At 33.8% G+C, this 23,008-nt stretch overlaps 1 protein-coding gene across 4 annotated transcripts; it reads right to left on the reverse strand.

Annotated features, from left to right (window-relative positions):
- Nucleotides 1-4,276: 4,276 nt before the first annotated feature.
- LOC130947924 (phosphoinositide phosphatase SAC2-like) lies at nt 4,277-14,568 on the reverse strand. 4 transcript variants are annotated; one of them, XM_057876637.1, is made up of 17 exons: nt 13,993-14,568; nt 12,189-12,393; nt 11,901-12,066; nt 10,960-11,185; nt 10,538-10,614; nt 10,064-10,251; nt 9,872-9,969; nt 9,630-9,763; nt 9,419-9,547; nt 8,846-9,209; nt 7,538-7,659; nt 7,037-7,150; nt 6,606-6,770; nt 6,131-6,274; nt 5,776-5,874; nt 5,379-5,466; nt 4,277-4,752 (listed from the first exon to the last, which is right to left on the reverse strand). In XM_057876637.1, the coding sequence occupies exons 1-17, from the start codon at nt 14,098-14,100 to the stop codon at nt 4,660-4,662; spliced, it is 2,520 nt and encodes an 839-aa protein (XP_057732620.1). In that variant the 5' UTR covers nt 14,101-14,568; the 3' UTR covers nt 4,277-4,659. The 4 variants fall into 4 exon arrangements, with proteins under 4 accessions (XP_057732620.1, XP_057732619.1, XP_057732621.1 ...); XM_057876636.1 differs by having other exon boundaries at nt 9,419-9,550; nt 13,993-14,566; XM_057876638.1 differs by lacking the exon at nt 5,776-5,874 and having other exon boundaries at nt 9,419-9,550; nt 13,993-14,563.
- Nucleotides 14,569-23,008: the final 8,440 nt, after the last annotated feature.

The following is a 23,008-nucleotide window of genomic DNA, read 5'->3' on the forward strand; positions in this document are numbered from 1 at the left end:
TATCCTATCATAAGCTTTATTCATATCAATCTTAATGGCTAAGTTTCTGGAAGCATTCATCCCTTTTCTATTCAAATCATGGAACATTTTCTGCACTATAACCAAGTTATCTTGACTCAGGTGTCCTCCCACAAAAGCACTCTGGATGGGGATATGATCTTATCAATTATTTTTCTAAGCCTAATAACCAACACTCTAGAAGTAATATTATAGATAAAGTTGCAGCAACTAATCGGCCTAAGCTTGTTAAGGATTTCCGGGTGATTAGTCTTAGAAACCAAAACTATAAAGGTTTTCCTAACACTGCTTGGAAAATTTTCATCATGAAAAAAATTCTTAACTACATCACAGAGCTCTTTACCAACAATTGACCAGTACTTTTGATAGAAGAGACCATTTAGACCGTCTGGTCCTAGTGCCTTAAGACTTCCCAGAGTGAAAGTAGCCTCTTTGATTTCCTTATCAGTAACCTCCTCCATGAGCACCCCATTCATATCCTCAATCACTCTAACAAGAATATGGCATATGCAAGCAATCATATCTAAATTTCCTGAAACCTTAAAAAGATTCTGAAAGTGACCTACTGCTAGCTTGAGAATATCCTTTTTCCCACACACTCAATGTCCTGTAGAATCCTCTAATCTCTTTATCCTATTTCTATCTCTTCTTTGGATGGTGGAGGCGTGGAAGAAGGAAGTATTCTTGTCCCCAAATGTTAACCATTTCACCCTCGACCTCTGACCCCAGTATTTCTCCTCTTGTCTCCATAGTCTAGTTATCTCCAATTTAAGTCTGATGATCTCCTCTTGCTGAGTCTCTTTATAATCAGCTTCCTGCAATTGTTTGAGACGAAGCTTTAACTTTTCTATTTCAACATCTACCCTCTTAAAACTGACTCTACTCCATTTGACCAATTCCTTCTTACAATTTTGGTTCTTTGAATGAGATTTGTCCAGTGATCAGCCTCAGTATTGCCAGAACGGCTCCAACCTCTCCTTATGACAGTGTCACAGTCGGCATGGTCCACCCAGAATGCCTCAAATTTAAAATTTTTACTCCTTCTACCTCTAGGATTAACATTGAGTACTAGAGGAGTATGATCCGAACTAATAGGTGGTAAGGCTAAGAGCGTGGCATGTTGAAAAGCTCTTCTCCATTCCCAATTGACAAGAACCCTATCTAGCCTTTCCTTAGTAACACAACCATTCCTTTGATTACTAAACCACGTGTATTTCATCCCTTGTAGTTCCAAATCTAAGATAGCATTCTCACGTACAAAGTTTTTGAAAGATTCAATCTGACTACTCGGTTTAGAGTACAAACCTACTTTCTCATCTTATGAAATTACATTGTTAAAGTCTCCTATCAACATTCTTGGTTGTGCCAAATTACTACTTACAAAAGTTAATTCCTTCCATAACTCCTTCCTTTTCTTGTAATCTGGATGCCCATAAACAAAAGTAGCCTCCCACTCCCACTCCTTATCATTGTCACTATTAACTTTAGTTTTAATAAAATTATCGCACCAAGTATAAACATGAATATTTACATTACTTTTCCAAAAAATACAAAATCCCCCGGATAGCCCCCGGGACTCTACACAAAACATGTTGTCAAAATATAACTTTCTCCTAATTCTATCATAACTCGGTTTACTAGCTTTAATCTCCATAAGGAACAAAATGGACAGCCTGAGAGATTTACAGATGCTTTTTAATTCATGCACTGTCGAAGGGGCCACCATTCCTCAACAGTTTCAGCTGACAACAATCATGGCTGATGGTGGGGCATGTCAAGGCCCGCCTCCTTAGCCATGTGTGTTTCAGCATCATTTTTGTACTTCTTACCTGGTTGTTGCATACTCATTTTCTTAGATTTCTTCATTTCCTCTTCATAATCTACATTGATGCCTAAATCTCTTTTCTTTTTGAGGTTTAGATGTATTCCTAAGTTGTAAGCCAGCTCCAAAGCCCACATGAAATTATTCCTCAGTTGAGGTTTTGCAGTGCTATCCTCTTCCATATCTTGCTGATCCTCTGCTAGTTCAATGAAATATTTCTCCCCATTTTTCATCCTCTGAATCATGGTTCTGGTACCTATAGTGACAATTCTTTTTATTTTTGGTTTTTTCCAGTAACTCTACAGCTCATATGCATTTTGACTGATACAATATGTCCCCCTCACTGTTGGTTCCAGCATTTCATCATTGAGTTGATGGTTTTGCTGAGTCCCCTTCTTGCCAAAGAGCTTATTCAACTCTTCTCTGATTGTTAAACACCTGTTATTGTCGTGGCCTCCTTCCTTTACCTCGGCTTGCGCAAGGTGCTGACGCCCCTCACCATTCCGCCTAACATCCCAATTATCTTCTTCTGCCTCTTGAAGCATATCCTTCCCTTTCCTCATCCTGTTTATGAAGTCTACTGGTTTCTCACCCAAACCTGAATGATTCTCTTCATAAATAACACGCCTAGTTGATAGACTTACTGATTTGTGGTCAATCTGCTCCCTTGATCCCTGGCTCTCTCTATGACTGACTTTTGTTTGCTCTAGGTTACGCTTAAAAATTATTTGAAACCCTCTCCTGCTCTGTTCCTCGTACAACTTTCATCTGGCCATTTTTCCTTCGAAGTCTCCATTCTCTCACGCTCTCCGTCACACGCTTATTTATCATCCTTCGACTCCCTGTTTTCGTCATCTTCCCGCTGCTTTGCACCCCCGGCTGAAATGCTTACCTTGGTTTCAAAGGGTTCCAACATGCCGTTGCCATTGGATTTTTGCACTCCTTCTTATTATGACCAAGGATTCCACAGTTTAGACAATAGCTATCCTGAATCCTTTCATATTTTAGATCAACCCATAAAAAGGTTCTCTGAAGTTACCTTCACCCTCAAAAAGTTTCTTGAAGGACATTGTTCCATCTTGGGTTTTCCGTTTCCATCACAACACCTAATCTCTTACCAATAATCTCAGTTGTTTTCATCGTTATGTAATCAAGCGGAAGCCCATGTATTTGTACCCATAATTCCATATATTTGTGGTCGACATCATAAACTGACTGTCTGTCATTCCATATTTGCATGTTAACAAGATTTCTTCTGATGCTCCAATGTCCTCCTTTGCGTATCTGAATACTCTTGCTAGTATCCTTGAAGCTGATGAGAACCTTGTGTCTGCCGATGTCTAAGATCGCTACTCCTTTCGGATTCTCCTAGATTCCCAAAAGCGCTGCTTTACACATCTTGAAGCTAATTTCTTTGTCGGAGATAATCTTACCCACCATATTCAGATTTCCTTCAACAAAGCTATCATCATAATTTGATTAAGACGAACAACTTCACTCTCGGTAGACTGATCGCCTTCTTGAGAGTAAAGAAAACAAATTGCCGTAGAGAATGAAAGATGAACTAAAGACACTCCTTAAGAGAGGAAGATTCTCCTTGAGAAAGATAAGGTGGTCATCACCGCTCTTTTTAGCAACTGTCGATATTTATTTTATTATTAAAAAAATCATGTAATAAGTTCTTTTTTTTTTGTACTGGGCCAAAGAAAAATGTACCAATTGTAAACTTGGGCTAAAACTATAAAAGAAACATATGAAATATCTAGTATTAAAAATCCAAAACTCCAATAAATGAAACATTCTGATAAAACTATAAAAGAAACATTCGAAAGTCATGCAAGCAGTCTTTTTAACGTAATGATCATAGTGAAAGGTTATGTGAATAATAATTGATTATTTTGATTTAAGAAATGATCCAAATTCAATTGGTTTGATTATTGATACCGTTGAAATGATTCATGAAGAGTGTTTTTTGTTTTTATTTTATAATTTGCATTCCTAGAAAAAAATCGAAAATTCAAAGAAAGACATGTATTTCAAAATTATTGAGCAAGCACAAAAATTTTATAACTAATTGATTGAGATCCCATATGAAAATTGGCTGATGTTTGATATCAAAATATTATTCCTATAGTGGGATTATAATTTTGTTAAAGAAAAAGTCTAGGGAGTCAACTCCATTATTAGCCAACTCGAACTAATCTTTCGTATTTTTAATTTTAAAATTCGAATGGAAGGAAAATAGTATCCTTTGAAGACATGTTATGCTGGAAGAGTCGCCAGTGCATCTACTAGTATTTCTGAAAGTACTTTAAAGATTTAATGATTTTATTTCTACGAATATTCAGAAAATTAGTTAGTTCACCAAAAATATTTTCTTATAATCATCTTGTTTCTACTGAAATAAAGAAAATTCACCCGTAAAACCACTGATAATAATCCGAGCATAATCTATCATGTTTCTCTCTTTAATTTTGAAAAATGAAAATTTATATACACGGTTCCATGATTATCCCAGGAATATGCACCTAAGAGGACTTAATGGAAGGTAGAAAAATGAATTTACCTATTGACATCTACATTTACCTCCCACATAGACGCTCCATTTTAGGTAAAAAAACTAAAAATTATAGAAATTGCTACCAAAGTGCCCTTTCAAAAAAATCAGCTTCTCTCAGCTGTTGTCACTTCTATATTATATATTATTCTTTAGGATGATATCTTACCCTTTATTTTTTTTTTTTTTCTGTACAGCAAAGTCAAAACCCACATCCTTCGGATGGGGATGATGGAGGTCATGACTAATGACATCAGTGGTCTCAAACAAAAAGCATCTCTCCATAATTTACCCATCGTTCAAAGCTTTCAGAATATTTGCCTTGTTTATGGAGCTCTTCCACACTCTGCCTCCCCTGAAACACGTTAAAAACATAATTTAATTCCTATTTTCAGTGTCAACTTTATGCACATGAATCAGGTTCTCACATCGTTAGAAGAATTTTACTTTGATATTAATAACAAAATACTTCATAGGTTACAGTCCAAGAAAAAAAAACTGAGAGGTCAAACTTGGGTTGGTGGTTAAAATGGGGTGAAACTTTTTATAGATGAGCTTGGTTGGTGTATATTTACACATAAAAACCTGTCAATGAAATTTTTTTTCTCTATTATCATCCCCAGCAAACCCTTGATGGTAAAAACCATGGCTAGATTATGAGAAGCGAGTTTAACACAGATGGTGGATGAAGATCAAATAAAGCTAGGAAAAAAGATGAATATACAACAAAACAAAGACCTTGAACTTCTTAGTCCAGCACAAACTGTGATAATAAATGTGCAGTATCTAGTTGATGTTCGAACTACAATTTTAGGAAAAACTCATTGGTGACTGGTGAGTATTAATAACTAGGGAATGAAATGCTATGAAAATTATTTCTTTTTCTTTTAATCGACAATAACTCGTTAATATAAATATTTCATGAATTAAAGGAAATTATGATATTGTGTGATAAATCTCGACATAACAATGCATGCTAACCTTCATGCTGGATCCAGAGTCACTAGCAGATGTATTTATCTCAGTTCTTAGCTCATTAACAATATTCTCTGATGAGATGCTGGTTGACCTGTAGTCATAATAAAAAAAAAGGTAGTTGGTCAATCATCACAATCAAACAAATTATTATTCGAAGATAGGGTCAATTTTAATGACGATCCACTATAACCGCGTCAATTGACACTAGACATGGAAAGTCCAAACCAATCCCCAAATTCAGTTATAGAAAAATAAATAAATAAATCAATATCCTCCTGAGAATTCCTCCAGCATAAAGCTGAAAGATAATAAACTAGAATTCAGTAACTTTCTCATGACAAATAAATTTGTTTCATTAAAATGCTAATAGCAGGAGATGAGTGAAGTTTTCTATATATACCACTGGCTGGAAACCTTAACGTTTGCTAATAAATGTCTTCCCTCCCTCTTTATTTTCTCTTCCAAAGTCAAAATATTCCTCCCCATAATTGCATGAGATCTGAGTATTGCATAAACAAAAAGCTGACAGGACTTTAGTTCCTCACTGGTTATTTATTTTATTTTCAATTCATAGATGAACCTCCCAAAGGAATTGAAATTTAGTTATGCTATGACAAAAGTATCTCCTCGTTCTCAGAACCCCTCTATGATTGATCAAGATTTGATGACCACATTTTGAATCGTTAAGTGAAAGAAAAGTGGCAAGAATATGACATATGTATATCAGCAAGCACTGATCAAAGTTTTAGAACTACCTTTCAAGTAATTCCTCTTCACAAGAGTTTCCAGAAGATGAAAGCCAGTCCAAATCTACGAAGTTGGAGCAGTCTCCGTGTTCATCATAACAAATGTGATCAGTGTCGCAATACTGGTCCTTGACCATTCCCCCATATATAAGCCTGTATGATATTGACAAACACAACAGTTAGAAGATTTTGATGTCTTGCATAAATCACAATAGGATCAATCAATGACTGCATTAGACAACCTTATCAATATTATATGGGAAATCCCGAAAAGCTTCTCAATAATTTTCAGTTTTTCACCAAACAATCAAGAAGGAAGATAATTGTTTAAATGCAATTTGAACTAAAGAAGTTACAAATGGAAACTTCTATTAGAATTTAGAAACTCAAATATTTGGCAAACAGACAGCTATTCAGTATAAACCCCCAGTGTCTAAACATGGCTATGAGATTTTTGCATTATGAAAAAGGTCAATTATGATACCTGCAATGACATATAGCACTTCCACAGGTAAAGATGTCTGGGGTGGACTCTGAATGACGATGCTTGTCAGGTATGTTAGACGACTGCTGACAATTTGTGACATTCAAGTCCCTAATTGTGCTGTCCTTAATGTTACCATCGGAAAGTGATCGTCTAATAGTTGGCCTACCATAATAAAAGAATAGCATTATAGACCCCCTGCCCAGGCAAGGTTTAATATATTTTTATTTAATAAATCCTTGAGGGACAGCTAAAGTGTATTCTCATGTACTTGGGTAGCTTCATTGGAATGAAATATTTACAAGGTCATGTGAAATCCTTCACCTCTAATGGGATGAAAAAAATACAGATGATACACACTTCTCCTTCAGATGCTTCCCTAATCATGATAACACCAAAAAAATCGTGTAACTAAACAACCCATTATATACCTGACATTTTCATCTTCCGGGAATGCACCACGCTTTCCAACAGTGAGATGTTGATCTGAATCTAGCTCCCACAATGCCGGTTTTCCCTGGTGTGGCTGAAAATGCCCCAAAAATCTGACAAGAAAAACAGTATCAAATACGACATAAGTTAATTCATCCCAATGTAAATAGCATGCATATCGATATAACAATCAATTTGGTCCTGTAGTTTTCGCCTGCTAATCAATTTCATCGCAGAGTTTGAAAACTTATCAATTTGTTCCCAAGTTTTATAACTGAGAATCAAGTTAGCGGGATTGACCATCAAGTTTCGTGTGGCATATTGACATGGTATACTAACGATTATAAAACTCATCAATCAAATTGATTAGCAGGTGAAAACTTAAGGACCAAATTGATTGTTTTCTCCATAAATATATAAATAACTAATGTTACACCAAATTTATTAAGGAAATGGTTATGTAAATATACTTTTAAAAAATGGGCTCTAATTTGACTCACATGTTGATTGCTTTTTGTTTATCACCATCGGCATATGTGTTGTTGTAATAGCGCTGCAGAGTTCGAAGAAATTCTTGGGATTGTGTTGCCGCCTTCCATTGACCTCTTCTCTCAGAAAATATCTGTACAGAAAGATCAAGAGAAAATAGGAAGAGTAAGAGGCAAGTTCATTACATAAGGTGCAGATCGCTACAACTATCATGCATTGCATCAAGCGCTAGGAACAATCCTAGAGTCAAGCTAATGAGGTCATTTTCCACCCAACCCCCTCCTACACAATTCGAGACAATGCGAATACGAATAGGTCGTTTAGGGTGCACATGATGTAGTGGAAACCTTGCAGAAATACCAATAATTCACTTCTTGAGTCAGATGCCGAGAAGAAAGGCCATACATTGAGAAGACAGGATGTACTATGCACAACATTCGTGGCTACTTAAGAGTGAAGCACCAAATACCATGCACCACTATGCATTGCATCGACTAAAAGGTGGCCCCAACCAAATGCCACAAGGCCCACAACAATCAAATGACAATTAAACAACAGGATCCATGACTATCACCAACTCTACTCGAAAGATATTATTATTATTAGGGGTCTTATTGCCAATAACTCATTTTCCTAAGATATGAAATACCATTTTGACACTGAATACTTGCATTTTCAAATTTATTATGGTAAAAAAAGAGTTAGGGATATATTTTTTATATCTTGATGAAAAAGATGCATGAGAAATTCTACTAATTGTGAGAGCAATAACTACATCCATAAACTACCAAGACATGCAACAAATAAAACCCTACATCAGAAGCTTGTGAATGAAATACATGCCCTAGCAAGATAAGGCATGCTTTCATCAGAACATGGACCCTGCCTAGGAACATAATAAAAGCAACATGCTTTCAACAATAGGTTAACATATGTCATTTTAAATTTATGTAAAAAGTAAGATGTAGATGTTAGATAGAGAAGTCATTCATGAACCTTCACCTAAAAACTTAAGCCTTTGGAAAGTTGGTCTTTATGAACAGATGGTCGTGACTCATGAATTTGGTTGTCCTCACCCCTATATAAAAGTTAGATTTCAGCACAAGGAAGGTGATCCTGTGCATTGTCCATGCTTCAGGGCCATTTGGCTCTTGCATGAAGCAGAATGTTAGATTTAAGAATCATTCTCAGGTCTTCACTTAACAGCTTAAGCTTTTCGAATAGTTGATCCTTGACAGTAGATCCTGTCATCATGCACACGACTTTTGATCCCATACTGGACTTCATAATTCATGAAGCCCAAAGGTTGGAAAGGTTACCTTATTATGCGCTGCAGAGCCCCCATATTGAAAAGCTAATGTGTCACCCATGGACTCATAGACTGCCATTAATTCCTTCGCCAAAGAGTTATCAAGATCAATATATGGGGATTCACTGAATTCTAAAACTTGCAGCTGGCGTCCAAGTGCAGTTAGTCCATAAGCATATTGAGCAACATTAGTACGATCCAAGCAGTCTATGCAATTCGTTCTTAAGACCCCAGCTTGAAGCATCTCGGGTCTGACACTGTACTCTTTGTTCTCATCACCACTATAGTAACAATTATTAACTTCTGCTTCCCTATCAACATCCTTGTCCATGCTAGCTTGTTTTGTCAGAGAGTTACCAATGGAATTCTTATTCCTGCATTATATTAAATAAAATCACCAATAAAATTATTAACTAGTACTTCAAACAAAAAGCAATTATTAACTGCTGCAGAGACAAGCAGAAAAATTCCTGGTTATTGCTTAATACAAAGATCATCTAATAAATCATCAAAATATATAAAAAGTAATTCAATGGGAAAATACATCAGCAAACAGCATCCAAAGTGCTGTTATAGAACATACCCTGTGAAGGAATATTGGAACAGTCCCTCTGGTGTCAAGTTTGGTGTCAGGGAACAGTAGAAGACACCAGTCAGCTTCAACGCATATGCAGCCACTTTCCCCAGTTGGGTCAACACATTAGTAGCTTTGCTGCTGAAGTAATTGATCCAATAAAGTCAAAATAACACCCAAGAATAAAAAACTGAAACAGTTGGAGAGAAGAGCAAGTTACCGTCTTGAGTGTCGATGCAAATCCCAATGGAGGAACCTCAGTCGATTTTCCCCTTTCATATTTTTGTTGATAGACCTAACAGCATTAGCAAACTCGGCTCGCAGAATAGTTTCTCGTGGCTTCTTCTCATGTGTCTTGAACAAAAAAAAAATGAAAATCAGAAAACATTCTAGTTTAGAGGTTAGACACAACCGAGAAATTCAATATTCCTAACTGTTCATTAGAAATGGGAAGCTGCCTACCTTAATCAAGTTCAATATGATAATTGGATTTCCATATCTCTTAACAAGATTTTCAAAATGAAGCCTTGTGGCTTCAAAGGTGTTGTCCTTCTTTGATACTAGAAAAAGAAAAAAGAAGCAAAAAAGCTCTCAGAAAAAATTACACAACAATCAAGCCATAACAAGCAGAGAATAGTTGCTTCCATATCATACATATAATGTCAGGTTTTATGTTCAATGGAGAGGCTTCTTGAGACCAGAACAGAGGGATTGAACCCCGGATCTGCACCACGGAACTTATTTTCATCGGGCTTCCATCACGGGCATCTGCAAAAACTATCTGCTCTGTCTCAACATCATTAGCAACTCTTCCCTTTTCATTCACTCCTCGTTTCAGATATCTGCATCACAAGATACAGCAAGCAAGGAATATGTCAAGAAATAAGTAAGATAAAAATGCCAAAATTTGCAGGAAAATGCCAAGTTTCTGGGTGATAAATCACCCGTTTACATGAATTTCATGGATTGAAGTACTTGGCAGAAACCAGTAAAAAAACCTCAATTAGAAAAATTAAAATGTAAACAAAAGCAGATGTATATCTTCAAGGACTGCAAGTGTAAAGAATTGAAACAGAATGTAGCTTTATCATGTGACAAACTCATATAAAGGATTGGAAAAGTACAAACCTTGTCCCAGCATAGTGCCGCGAGCGCCTAGCAATGATAGTCAAGTGAAAATCCCTGCCAGAAATAGAAAGTTTGACCTACACAGCATGCCATAAATGAACAACTGTCAACAAGAAAATGCATAACCTTTTATGAGGAATAGATATTTCTAGCATTTCTTTCTAGCACTTATAGGAGAGGCTTGATGACACCAATACAGCGATAAAAAATACTGCCTACATTAAATTATCATTTTGTGTGAATACTACTAATCCATGGTTTAATGATTGCAGCATTAACTCTTATCACATAAAATGCCAGCAATAGCATATACAAAGTTACATATGGTAAAAACTAGACATTTCAAATGAAATTAATATTGCTGATAAAGTACAACGAAATTAATATATATCCATTAGCCAAAAGGGGAATCTGTTATGTACCTGTTTAAAAAAGCCATAAACTAAGGCAACTGTCCAGGAAGCATTCTGGAGATTATTCCTGACTCCACGAGTCAAAAACTCATTCCAAACAAACAGTGTTTCGTAAAGTGACTGTCCTGTTGTATTATGATCGGTTAAGTTCCTTTGAAGACTAAACATGACATTGTATGAGTAGCTGAAAAAGAAGTCCTTCGTAAGATCCACACTGCACAGAAGCTTCTTGTATCTAAGTCACAAGAGAAGAAAAGTAAAGCCCATTAATAAGATGGATTATTATATGACTAAATAAAAATGAAAACAAATAGTTATAAAATAAAATTGTTAAGCAATTAACTATAACCAACAGTATTGAAAAAAGATACAAAAGGAAACGAAAGCCATCTCCTGAGTGAAACCCTGGCAATACCTTGTCTCACTCAAAAAGTTACATTTACATCATAACAGCAATGAAGATTGCCCCTGTACATTTGCAGGAAATGAACTGACAATAAATGTATAACATGAAACGGATGATGGAGGTATACACTAAACAAACTACACGACTTGGAAATCTTGAAGAAGTATTATCATTTCTACTTCAAAAGAGACAATTAGAGAGTACCACAGAAAGATGATAGGGTTGACCTGAGGAAGCCCACATTGTGCATACACACTGAAGAGAGACAATCAACATATATGGTACAATAAAAAAATAAAACAAAAACAAAAACTAAGGAACAGATAAAGGAAACCAAACTGTAGAATTCAACAAAGCTAAAATATGATGTTCTAACAGAATGTTTTCACTACACAACATAATGAACACAAATGAAAACCCACAATTTATAACATAACTCTCAACTATGTACAAACCACAGGGTATAGTTCTCAATGCTACACTCAGATGTCTCTTTGTATGTGCTATAGACGTATTACAATTACATGCAAAATTGACTAAAGACCTGTTTTCATCCTTAGAATATGCCATTTTGGATCGCACAGTAGGATGTGGGATTGGAACCATTTCGCTCTTTGCGATACCATATATAGTGTGCCCACATATTGTGCCAATTTTCCTTCGCTTTGTTATGAGAAGCATGTAGTATGGCTCAAGAAATTTGACAAATCCTAGATAAAAAAAAAATATAATAAGATGACGGAAACCTTAATTATTATAGCCAGTATTTTGGGACACAAGACCATAATAACAATTTTGTTCATATGAAGAAGATGATAGAAGATTCAATTACCAATGATTCCATAACAAGTTGTAACAAACTTCAGTCCCCCTGTTGACTTGTTTCCTTCGTGTATGCGCCTTAGAAGGTCACAACACTCAATTTCTGAGTACACTGTCAAATCTTCAGTGATGTTTAGTTCCGTTGGATCCAATCTGTCAATCTTCAAGACCCTCCATGAGGTTCTGCTTTTGTCTCTTCCGATCATATAAAAGTTCTGCATGTAAAAAAGAATAATAATAAGAACACTGCAACATTGCCCTATACATGCATAATGTGCATAGAGTCATAGACAAATTAAGAAGGATGATATTCTTAAAAGGAAAAAGTACATCACAGCTATTAATGTATTAAAGAAATGGAAAGATGTAGCTTTGCTATAAATATCACTCCATATTAACGCAAAACTTTAGATTACAAGTGGTTTTTCTAATGTGAATGAATAGCGTTAAAAGTAACAGTAAAAAAGTTGAAACAAACTTTAGATTACAACAATAATTGTTGCAGTCCACCAACTTTTCTAAGAATTTAAACATATAAGTACAAAATTATACCAGATGATTTTGTAAAGAAGCTACAATTGCTTGTCTTGCAAGAAACAAACCAACAACTTATCATTATGTTAGCTGATGAGAGAAAGAATGCTTGATATCTATCTAGAACACTATGAATTCTGCCCCTAAGCATAGAATAGGTGAGGAAAAAACAAACATAAAAAGTGAGAGAGATAGATGAAGGTGACAAATGCTGAAGATTAAGGTAAAGTCAAATTTAAGGATGTGACTATCAATTTTTGCCTTTTAGGTTTCACTTTCTAAAGAAGGAATGATGTGTGGATTTAATTCAACTGTTTTGGGCCTTCTTTTGGATTTTGCCCCAACTTCATCAAAATTTCCAGATAATATTCGCATGACTACTCAATTTTTTCCTGAAAGGGACAAGTAGTGGCAATCCTTCTAATAACAAAGGTCAGCAATATCAAATTCCAAAATTAGCAAAAATTACTATTTTGATTAGCAAGAAAACATTACTATATAGGACCAGATTCATGCAATTGATGAAAGAACAGAAAGAAAGAGCCCTAGTTTCCCTTTTAAGAAGAGCATAGTAAAAAAGTCAAGTATTGGCATAAACACAATCACTAGATATCACAGGCAGCTTTCACTGCGAAGCCAATCGAATTTAGTGCTAATAAAATCAAAGTGACAATTATGTTAATATATTTAATCATCCATCACACAAAATTGAAAAGGACATATTCAGCGAAAATGAACACTAAGCTAGCGAACAAGGTCAAATAGAATACACGAATTCACAAGCCATAAGCTATTTGCTACAGAATCATTTGACAATCATCTAGCATCAATGACATACATCATGAAAATCATAAATGAAAAAACAAATCACAATTATGGAAACCAATCAGAAGCATAAAAATCCAGATCAATGTCATCTTATGAAAATTCTCAGATTTCACATACACAACAACTCATGAATCACACCTTAATAAACAGGAAGCATCAAAATCCAAATTCAAAAAACACAAAAACAAAACTGCTCATAGAGAAAGAAAATACAAATCCATTTGATTATGAAAACATGAATTTGAAGAGAGAGAGAGAGAGAGAGAGAGAGAGAGAGAGAGAGATTACAGCATCTTTAAGAAACAAACAGAGAGCAACACGGTTATAGAAAAGAAAAGAAAAGAAAAGAAAAAGAAAAACAACGCCATAGGTAGATCATGGTCAAAAGACGAAGTAAGAAAAATGCATATATGAATTGAAATATTGAAAGGTTATAGAGAATCATCATATACCGAGCGAGTTTCATAGAGCCTGAACTTCTGCATGTAGCTGCACTTCAACTCAACTGCATCGTCAACAACAACAACACGGTTTTGAATCTTCTCCTTTTCTTCCGCCATCACAATTCAGATCCAGAGCTTCAACCTAAGCTCCTTGTTTTTCTTTTTTCTCTTAAATTACTCTCCGAAGAGAGATCAACACAAACAAAATACAAGAATAAAATTAAAAACACAACAAAAGAGCTTCTGTTTAATCAAATTAAACAGAAGCTCTTTAACAAAAGCGCAGCCAAAAGAGAAAACGAAAGGAAATTACAAAGCTCAAAATTTTACATCAATGGGAGAATAACATGAAGTTCTGTTTAGATACACAATGAGACAGAGAAGAAAAGAAAACAAAATAAAAAAAAGGGGAAAAGGAAGCAGGGAAAGAAATAGAAAAGCTGATGAATCAAGAAGAAGGTGTTTGGTTTTGGGGAATGGAGAAGCGGAAAGAGAATCAGAAGCAGCTTTTTGGGTTGCAGAGGGCGCAGAGAAGAAAAGAAAGTGAAAAATGAATGAATGAATGAGATTGTCAGCGAAGAAAACAGAAGAAAAGGTCACAGCTTTGCCACAACAATGCATCCACACGATGTGAAAGAGAAAAATAGAAATTTCAAATAATAATAATAATGATTTATCGTCACACACCTGAAAAAAATTTTAATTTTGATAAAATATATTTTAGTTTTTTGTTTTTGTCAAAATAAATTTTCAAATATTAGTCTTGTTTGATAAAATGACCTAACATCTATAGTAATATATTAATAATTTGGCCATTTTATCAAACGAAGATGAGAATTTATTTTGTCAAATAAGCCTAATAATATTTTTACTGATAATAACCTTAACATGTATTTTAAAGATATATAATAGTTAAACTCTAATAATAATAATATATAAGAAATCAATATTCTCACTCTCATTTTAATATTTAGGATACAATAAATAAAAAGTCAGTTAAAATAGTCTAAATTTATTTTATTTAATAAATAAATACTAAATAAAATAAATATAAACTATTTTTTCTTTCTAATATTATTACTTTAATAATATTATATTTTTATTAATTTATATAAATATACAATGCAAGAGTCATGTATAAATTGATATTATAAAAAAGAAAATGACATTATTATTTTTCTTTAAATAGAATAGTTGGATTAGTATTCATTTTAGTATTCACAAGTATATATAAACTATTTTGAAACATATTATTGTCACTCTTATTTTTTATAATATTGTTCTACAAACAATTATACTTGATTTTTTCAGATTGTATATTTGCATAAATTTTAAAAAAAAGACATCACATAAATAAAAATGGCTATATTTATTATTTATTGTTATGTTACATCGCTAACAAAATTTATTATTTTTAATAAATATTTGATTAATATTTTAAATTTTAAATTTTAAATTTTAAATATTAAAATTTAATAGTATAAAAATAAAAAATAGTTAAATATTGATTAATAATTTTTAAATCGTTCCCCTAATATTTGGTAAGAAATAAATTTTAATGAGTTATATTAAATAATAAATATGAAATTAAAAGGACAGCACAATTTCGGCTCCCTTTGAGATGGGTACCCACATTCTCTCTCTGTATGTGGTAGCAGTTTTTTGTCAGCATGCAGTAATGGTATCTTAATTTCCTTATTAGCAATCAGTTACCAAATTACCATGCTTGATTTCGATCATGTCACGTGAATTACCACGTTTCAATGTGTTCTAAAATTTGAATCCCCTGGTATTGGGGTTCCGTAGTCTTGTAATGATAATTGTTATTTTGTGTACCATCTCACACTTCATTAATTTTATTCGCCTCTAAGAACGTGATCTTTCATCTCGATTCTAAAATCACTATTTTATTCACGTTCATATTTGAAAGATAATAAAAAAAAATAATTTACATATTCTAAAATTATTTTATTTGATGATTATTAATTATTACTAGAATACATATGTAATTTTAAAATATTACCTTTCTAATGTTACTGTTAAATTATCACTACATTACTTATACGTAAAAAATTTATCATTAAGTGACTTGTACATAAAAAAATCAATCTAAATTAGTTAGTAATTTAAAATATATATATATATATATATATATATATATTAAAATATAAAAAATATATTTATGAATTTGATTTTAATATATTAATTGTATAAAATAATTTTATATATGTATTTTATTATGTAATATTACGTCAATAAAAATAATTATTTTTTATTTTAACAGTATTAATAAAATATTTTATATTATTAATACATTAAAATTAAATTCTATATTTATACATATATATATATATATAAGAATTAATTTTTTGTGTACATAACTTTTTGATTTATTTATATAAATTTATTTGTTCAAAAATTAGAGTTTCTATGGTTGTTGTTAGCCACTCAAAGTTAAGGCTAGTAATGAGTAGGGTAGAGTAGATCCTTCCCTAATCCTATCCATAAGTTAAAAATTTTATTAAAACTCTACCATATTTTATTTGCGGGTTGAGAATCTCTCAACCCTAAGTTTTTAACCTTACTCACACTCTAAAATTCTAAATTTTACTCTACTTTATCCTACCCATAAAAATATCAAATTTTATTTAATGTTGAGTAAAGCTCTACATCCATGTAAATTTTTTCATCCAAGCAAGTAACTTCAATCAGACACGCCTCCTCAACCCCCTTACGCATTTGTTATACACACGCCTCATATAACGTATATAACATAAACCTTCTGTTATGTGATAAACCTTTCTCAACGTAAACCTTGTTCTCTTTTCGCGTTTTCGTTCATCTTCTTCTTCAACCTAATAAAATTCGTCGTTCTCCTCTGTTCGCATTTTTCTTCTCTGCTCGTATTCTTCATTATTGATCTACATTGAATTCAACGTAATAAGCTCCATCGTTCTTCTTCTTCTTCGTTTTCTTCTTTGATCTACACTTCTAAATGGAAACAATAAATGATTCAACTTTAAATCAGTTGAATGAGGTTATTATGTTGAGACAGCTAGGAAATGATTGCTGCATGCTATCACAATAATCTTAAACACTGAACAACGTAAAAGGAGGCCACTGAACCGAACAACATTCATCTGGTGAATCAAAATCACAAAGGCCACCGAACCGAACAATGTTCATGTGGTGAATAAATGGTGATCAACTTTCAATCAACAAGAATAGTATTTCTCCTCCTCTTCCTCCTCCTCCTTCTTCTTTCAAATTCGCGCACATAGGTTCTTCTTCTTCTTCCTCTTTCTCTTCCTCTTCCTCTTCGTCGTCCTCTTCTTCCTCTTCCTCTTCCTCTTCCTCTTCCTCTTCCTCTTCCTCTTCTTCTTCTTCTTACGTTTTATTCAGCACATGATTAGTGTTCGGTTTAGTGGTATTGATCATTTCGGTTCACCTGATTGTTACATGTTCACTTAACTTCTTTTGCATGGAAAAATGATATTCTTGATGATTGAATGTTTATGACGTTTTATTCAGCACATAAATGTTGCTCGGTTTAATGAAGTTGCTCATTTTGATTTCCTTGATTGTTAATGTGTTCAATTGAGTCTTTGTGCATGTAGAAATATTTTTATTGATGATTAAATGTTTATGATATTTTATTCAGCACATGAATGATGTTCGGTTTAGTGGAGTTGGCCATTTTAGTTTATTTCTGTTCTACACAATTCAAAACTCTTCATCCTCACCTTCTACTGCTTCTTCACCAGGGAAAGAAAGAGGAAAAGACAAAAAAATACAACAGCAATAACAACAAAAGAATGAAGATAAGGAGAAAACACATGAAGAAGAAGGAACGCGAAAAAGAAGGAGGAGAATGAGGAGGAGGAGGAAGGCGAATCTCTGTTGCTGTTTTCGTTCGTTTCTAGTTGTTCCTTGCCAAATCTTCTCGCGATTCTTCTCCAGTAGTGGTTTTCGCAGAGAACGTGACTGAAGTTTGAGTGATTTTGAGAGAGATTCGAAGAGAATGAGCAGTTTCGTGTTAAGGAAGAAGTAACGTTTTTTTTATAATGAGCACGAAGTAACGAAGGATTTTCGGACGCGTATTTTCACTCGTCATTAATGCGCGTGCATCTATTTAGGGTTGGGCCAACTTGGTTACATGATTACCTGGATGTGTAGCGCGCCCCTTTAATATTAACTTTATAAATATACAAATACTCTAAATTACTAAATTAACTAATTAATTTAGTAGTTGCTCATTTATTACAAGTCTCTTACTTCCTTCACTATATACGCCTTGTCTATGCAAAATGCATCCTATACATTTTGATTCTTCTTTAAATCATACGTATTTTAAAAAAAATTAATATTATTTAGATAAAAAAAAAACCAACAATTTTGATTTTCAATCCAAACACTAAAGCTTAAACATTTTAGCTTAAGTTTAATGTCAATTTTAATTTTAATACCATGATACGAAATTATTAATCCGATAATTAAAATATCAACCTTCAAGAATTCAATGGATATAACAATAATTTTTTGAAACAACATGAGAAATGTAAACACTAATAGAAGAAGAGCATGTAATTGTCTTATATTTTTAATATAAATTATGCTAGATAACTAATTCTTTCAATCATTATTAATTAATTTTTTAAAAATTATTTTACTTATTTTAGGTGCTAAAATTTAAATCATAAATTTTTTATTTTTTATTTTAAATGATATATTTTAAATCCTAAAATTAGCAAATATTAATTGACTAAAAATTAATTTTTTGTCTTTTCTCTTTTATACATTATTTGGATTGAGGGAATTTGAAGAAAAAAAAATAAAAAGAAAGAAAATAGATAAAAAAATAAATTTTTTATTGTTTGGATGAAAAGAGAAAATAGAGTGAAAAAAAATAGTATAGACTCACTAAAATATTTTCTCCCCACAAATGAGATGAAAATGAAGAAAAATGTGGTAAATGTGAATAAAATTACACATTTATCTCTTATTATTAATAAATTATAATTTACATATAATATAGATAATGATATTAATATAATTTTATATTATTATGATTTTCTTTCTTCTTACTTCTTTATTCTTTTTCATCCATTTTCTCTTTATCCAAATAACATACAAATAATTTTACTTTTTTTATTTTCTTTCCTCTTATTTTTTTCTTTCATTTTTTTTCTATATCCAAACAAAGCCTTAGAATATAGCTAAGTTAATACCAATAATATTGCATTAGTTCAAAAAAACTAGAGATGACAACGGATTTCCACGAGGCGGGAATATGCCCCCCGGCCCCCGCCCCCCACCTCCATTACCTGTCCCCATCTCTGCCCCATTCCCGGACAGATAACGGGGACTCTATATCTGCGGGGGTTCTAGGTATCCACAGATTAAAAAAAAAAGAAAAAAATTGAAGAAACAGAAAAAAATTGAGAAATATAATCAAAATCATAGCAATTAGAATTAGAAATATAATTAGGGTTAATAGAATCAAAATCACAGCAAATAATTAACATAATCAGTATCACAACAATCAGAATTAGAAATATAAATTAGGGTTAACATAATCAAAATCACAGCAAATAATTAACATAATAAGTACCACAGCAATCAGAACATAATCAAAATCACAAAAATCAGAATCAGAAATATAAATTAGGGTTAACAGAATCAAAATCACTTTAAGGAGTCTCTGATGCGAAGACAGGGAAAAAACTGACGATCTTGCTGGATGACGAATAGGCTTTAACGGCAAGGAGACCCTGACGCGAAGACGACAAAATGCGAAGATGGCAAAAACGCCCTGGCACGATGCTGCTGCCTCGGTGACCAGTGACCTCGAGAGTGAAAGGAGAGGATTTTGGCAGTGAGGGGTAGGAGGTGGCAGACGACGAGAAGACCCGGCGAGGCTCCGATGCGAAGAGGCTCTGACGCGAAGACGCACTCCCTGCTGCGGTGACCGACGATGAGAAGACGCCGACCGACGATGACCCGACGAGGAGAAGAAGACGAGGTGAGCTTGATGGTGAGCATGATGGACTGACAGTGAGCTCGGGAGTGGGTGGGAGCGTGACAAACTGACGGTGCGATGAGTGACTAAGCCACTGAGGGTGTAACAGCCCAGACCACCTGCTAGTATGATATTGTCCGTTTTGGTACACAAGGCCTCACGGTTTTGCCTTTGACGATAAGGATGATGGCCAAAGCCCCCTACACTTACTCGTCAAAACGCGTCATGCTAGGGAGAGGTATCCACACCCTTATAAGGTATGCTTCGTTCTCCTCCCCAACCGATGTGGGACCTTACAATCCACCCCCCCCCCCCCCTAAGGGAGCCCAGCGCCCTCGTTGGCACATCGATCCGGGTTCTAGCTCTGATACCATCTGTAACAGCCCAAACCACCCGTTAGCACGATATTGTCTGCTTTGGCACACAAGGCCTCACAGTTTTGCCTTTGACGATAGGGATGATAGCCGAAGCCCCCACACTCACTCGTCAAAATGCGTTATGCTAGGGAGAGGTGTCCATACCCTTATAAGGCATGCTTCGTTCCCCTCCCCAACCGATGTGGGACCTTACAGAGGGGGTGGGAGGTGACGGTCGGGAGTGTTCAGGAGAGAAGAGGCTGAGGGTTTGACAAGGAGAGGAGAAAAAAGGAAACTCTCTGAAGCAGTGAAGTTGAAGCACTAAAGTTATGAATTTTTTATGGCTAGGATTCTTATGAGTTATATATATATATATATATATATATATATATATATATATATATATATTATATATATATATATATATAGACAGGTATGATGTAGCAGATCTTGAGAATCTCCGATTGGATCTAGGGAATAGTAAAAAGTAATTGTTTCTCCCGCTAGAGCTTGCCTAGCTGTCCTCCGCCGACGGAAACCCGTTTAGGCTAAAACATCACTAAGTGATGTGTTAAAGTGAAGAGAGGCCAAGAAGACAGAAAGCTAGCTATATGAGTAACTTCGTACCTTTCAATCTTTAGATTTCGGGTATGGACAGAGCGAAATAGGGCTTCGAGGTGGGCCAAGCGAATGTCTTCGGCAGACGGCTGGGCTTTGGATGCTTGGAGCTTCGTTCTTCGTTCTTCGTCCTTTATCTTAGAAGAAGGAGAGTAGGTTGGTTGAGCATCAAGATAGAAAAGTAGATCGTTCCACTCTAGCTTATGTATAGGAAGGAGATCTGACTTCTTAGAAGGAGATGAGCTACCTAGACCTTGTAAGCAGTGGCAGAGCTTAGTTCAGACAAGGGGTGGTCACGGCCCCCCCAAACTTTTATTAAAAAAATTAGTAATACTTTTTAAAAAATAAAAAATAGTTCAGTTGGCTCAAATATTTTATTATGACTTAAAATACTAAAGTTCAATCTTCATTTCTTGTTTTTATTGCACAATAGTTTTAGTTTTAAACATTCAAAACATATCGAATTTGGACTGAATTGAGTGTATTCGCATTTCGCAGCTCTCTATTTAATAAGCAACACTCCTTCTACCTTTGAGTTCAAATATAAAAAATTAGGTATTTTTTATTTATGTAATTTAATATTATTTTATATTTTACTATTTATTTAATTTAATTTTTTTATATGATAAAAAATATTAGAATATTCAATAAGTATTGATATTATTGTATTTGTATAAATTGATAAAAAATTTAATAAATATTATAAATTTTAATATTTGTCCTTCTAATTTTTTTATATATTTTATTGGATATATATTCAAATTTTTATATAAAATAATTATAAAAAATCGAAGAGTTGATGATGCATTTTTTAAGAGGAATGCTAATATTCAAGAAGGAAAACATATAACTTTTACAATATCAACATCTGTAGATAGTTCTTCTACTTCAATGAATCACGAAGAAAGTAAGATACAACCTTCAAAAGTTTAAAGAGTTACATATGATGAGTTTGACCTTAATTCTTTGGAACGATACTCTGAAAAACGGCTTCAAATTTGGGAATATCACCCAAATTAGAGAGATGAGGTTAGATGAGCTTATCTTAAACGGGGTCTATATTAAAAGTATCTTGACAATTATCTTCTATCTGGCCCCCCCAAAATTTCGTTTCAAGCTCCGCCGCTGCTTGTAAGGCCTAGCCTGAGATACTTCCGACGCGCAGTTCAGCTAATTCTCAAAAGGGAAACTTGCGGAGGTCCTCCTTATAATGCTATGGACGGCTATTTCTCGGCACAGGTTTGTTGGATAGATTAAACCCATTTCTCAATATATCTATCTTTCTATCTATCGAAGATTGAATAGAATCTTATCATTTCTCAGCGGGATCCTATCTTCGCATGAAAATATATATATACGGGGTATTTTGGTCTTTTATATAAATGGGGTTAAACGGGTCTCCATAGGACGGGGACCTCTACCCGCGCCCCCTCCCCGTTTATTATACGTGACTCCATCTTCCGTCTCCGCGGGTAAAAAAACACCTCTCATACTTGCTCCCCAATGGGTAAATTTTTGCAAGTACCTGCTCCACTGAAGATTTTTTTCATACTTAAAAAAAACTCGTTAGATATAAGAACGGAGACTCTCAAAGACAATGGTCCCTTAAATTATAGTTTTTTGTTAATAAAAAATAATTTTTTATAGAAATAGCCTCCTAAATTATATTATACCGTCCCCTTTTTTAAAAAAAAAATCAATTTTATTTTTAAATTATAAATACAATCCATTACTAATATAGTGTAAATCCATAAAAGAAAAAATTTAAACATCTTTATTTTGTGTTAAGAAAATATTGTAATCTAATTTATTTAAAAAATAAAATATAAATTTATTATCTTTTCGATGTACTCGTCTACTCAAAAAAATACTTTTACTTTTCTGGCACATTTTTATTTTTTTAATCTCTTTAACTTTTTTATTTTTTACTCTTTGAGACTTTAACTCTTATTTTTCTTTGTAGACTACAAAAAATTCTAATTTAACAAGTGGTCCTCCATTTTTTTTTTACCAAAAAACAATTCTATTTTTA

Source organism: Arachis stenosperma, chromosome 9 (genome assembly GCF_014773155.1).
Source record: "Arachis stenosperma cultivar V10309 chromosome 9, arast.V10309.gnm1.PFL2, whole genome shotgun sequence".
NCBI classification, from domain to species: domain Eukaryota; kingdom Viridiplantae; phylum Streptophyta; class Magnoliopsida; order Fabales; family Fabaceae; genus Arachis; species Arachis stenosperma.

Excerpts from the sequence above, each read along its gene's own strand:
- LOC130947924 (XM_057876636.1), bottom strand. The coding sequence starts at position 14,100 with ATGGCGGAAGAAAAGGAGAAGATTCAAAACCGTGTTGTTGTTGTTGAC. Across the intron at positions 7,151-7,537 it reads AAACAAAAAGCAATCAACAT|ATTTTTGGGGCATTTTCAGC; the intron begins GTGAGTCAAATT and ends TTTTCTTGTCAG. Across the intron at positions 5,467-5,775 it reads GTTAAGGTTTCCAGCCAGTG|GTCAACCAGCATCTCATCAG; the intron begins GTATATATAGAA and ends TTATGACTACAG.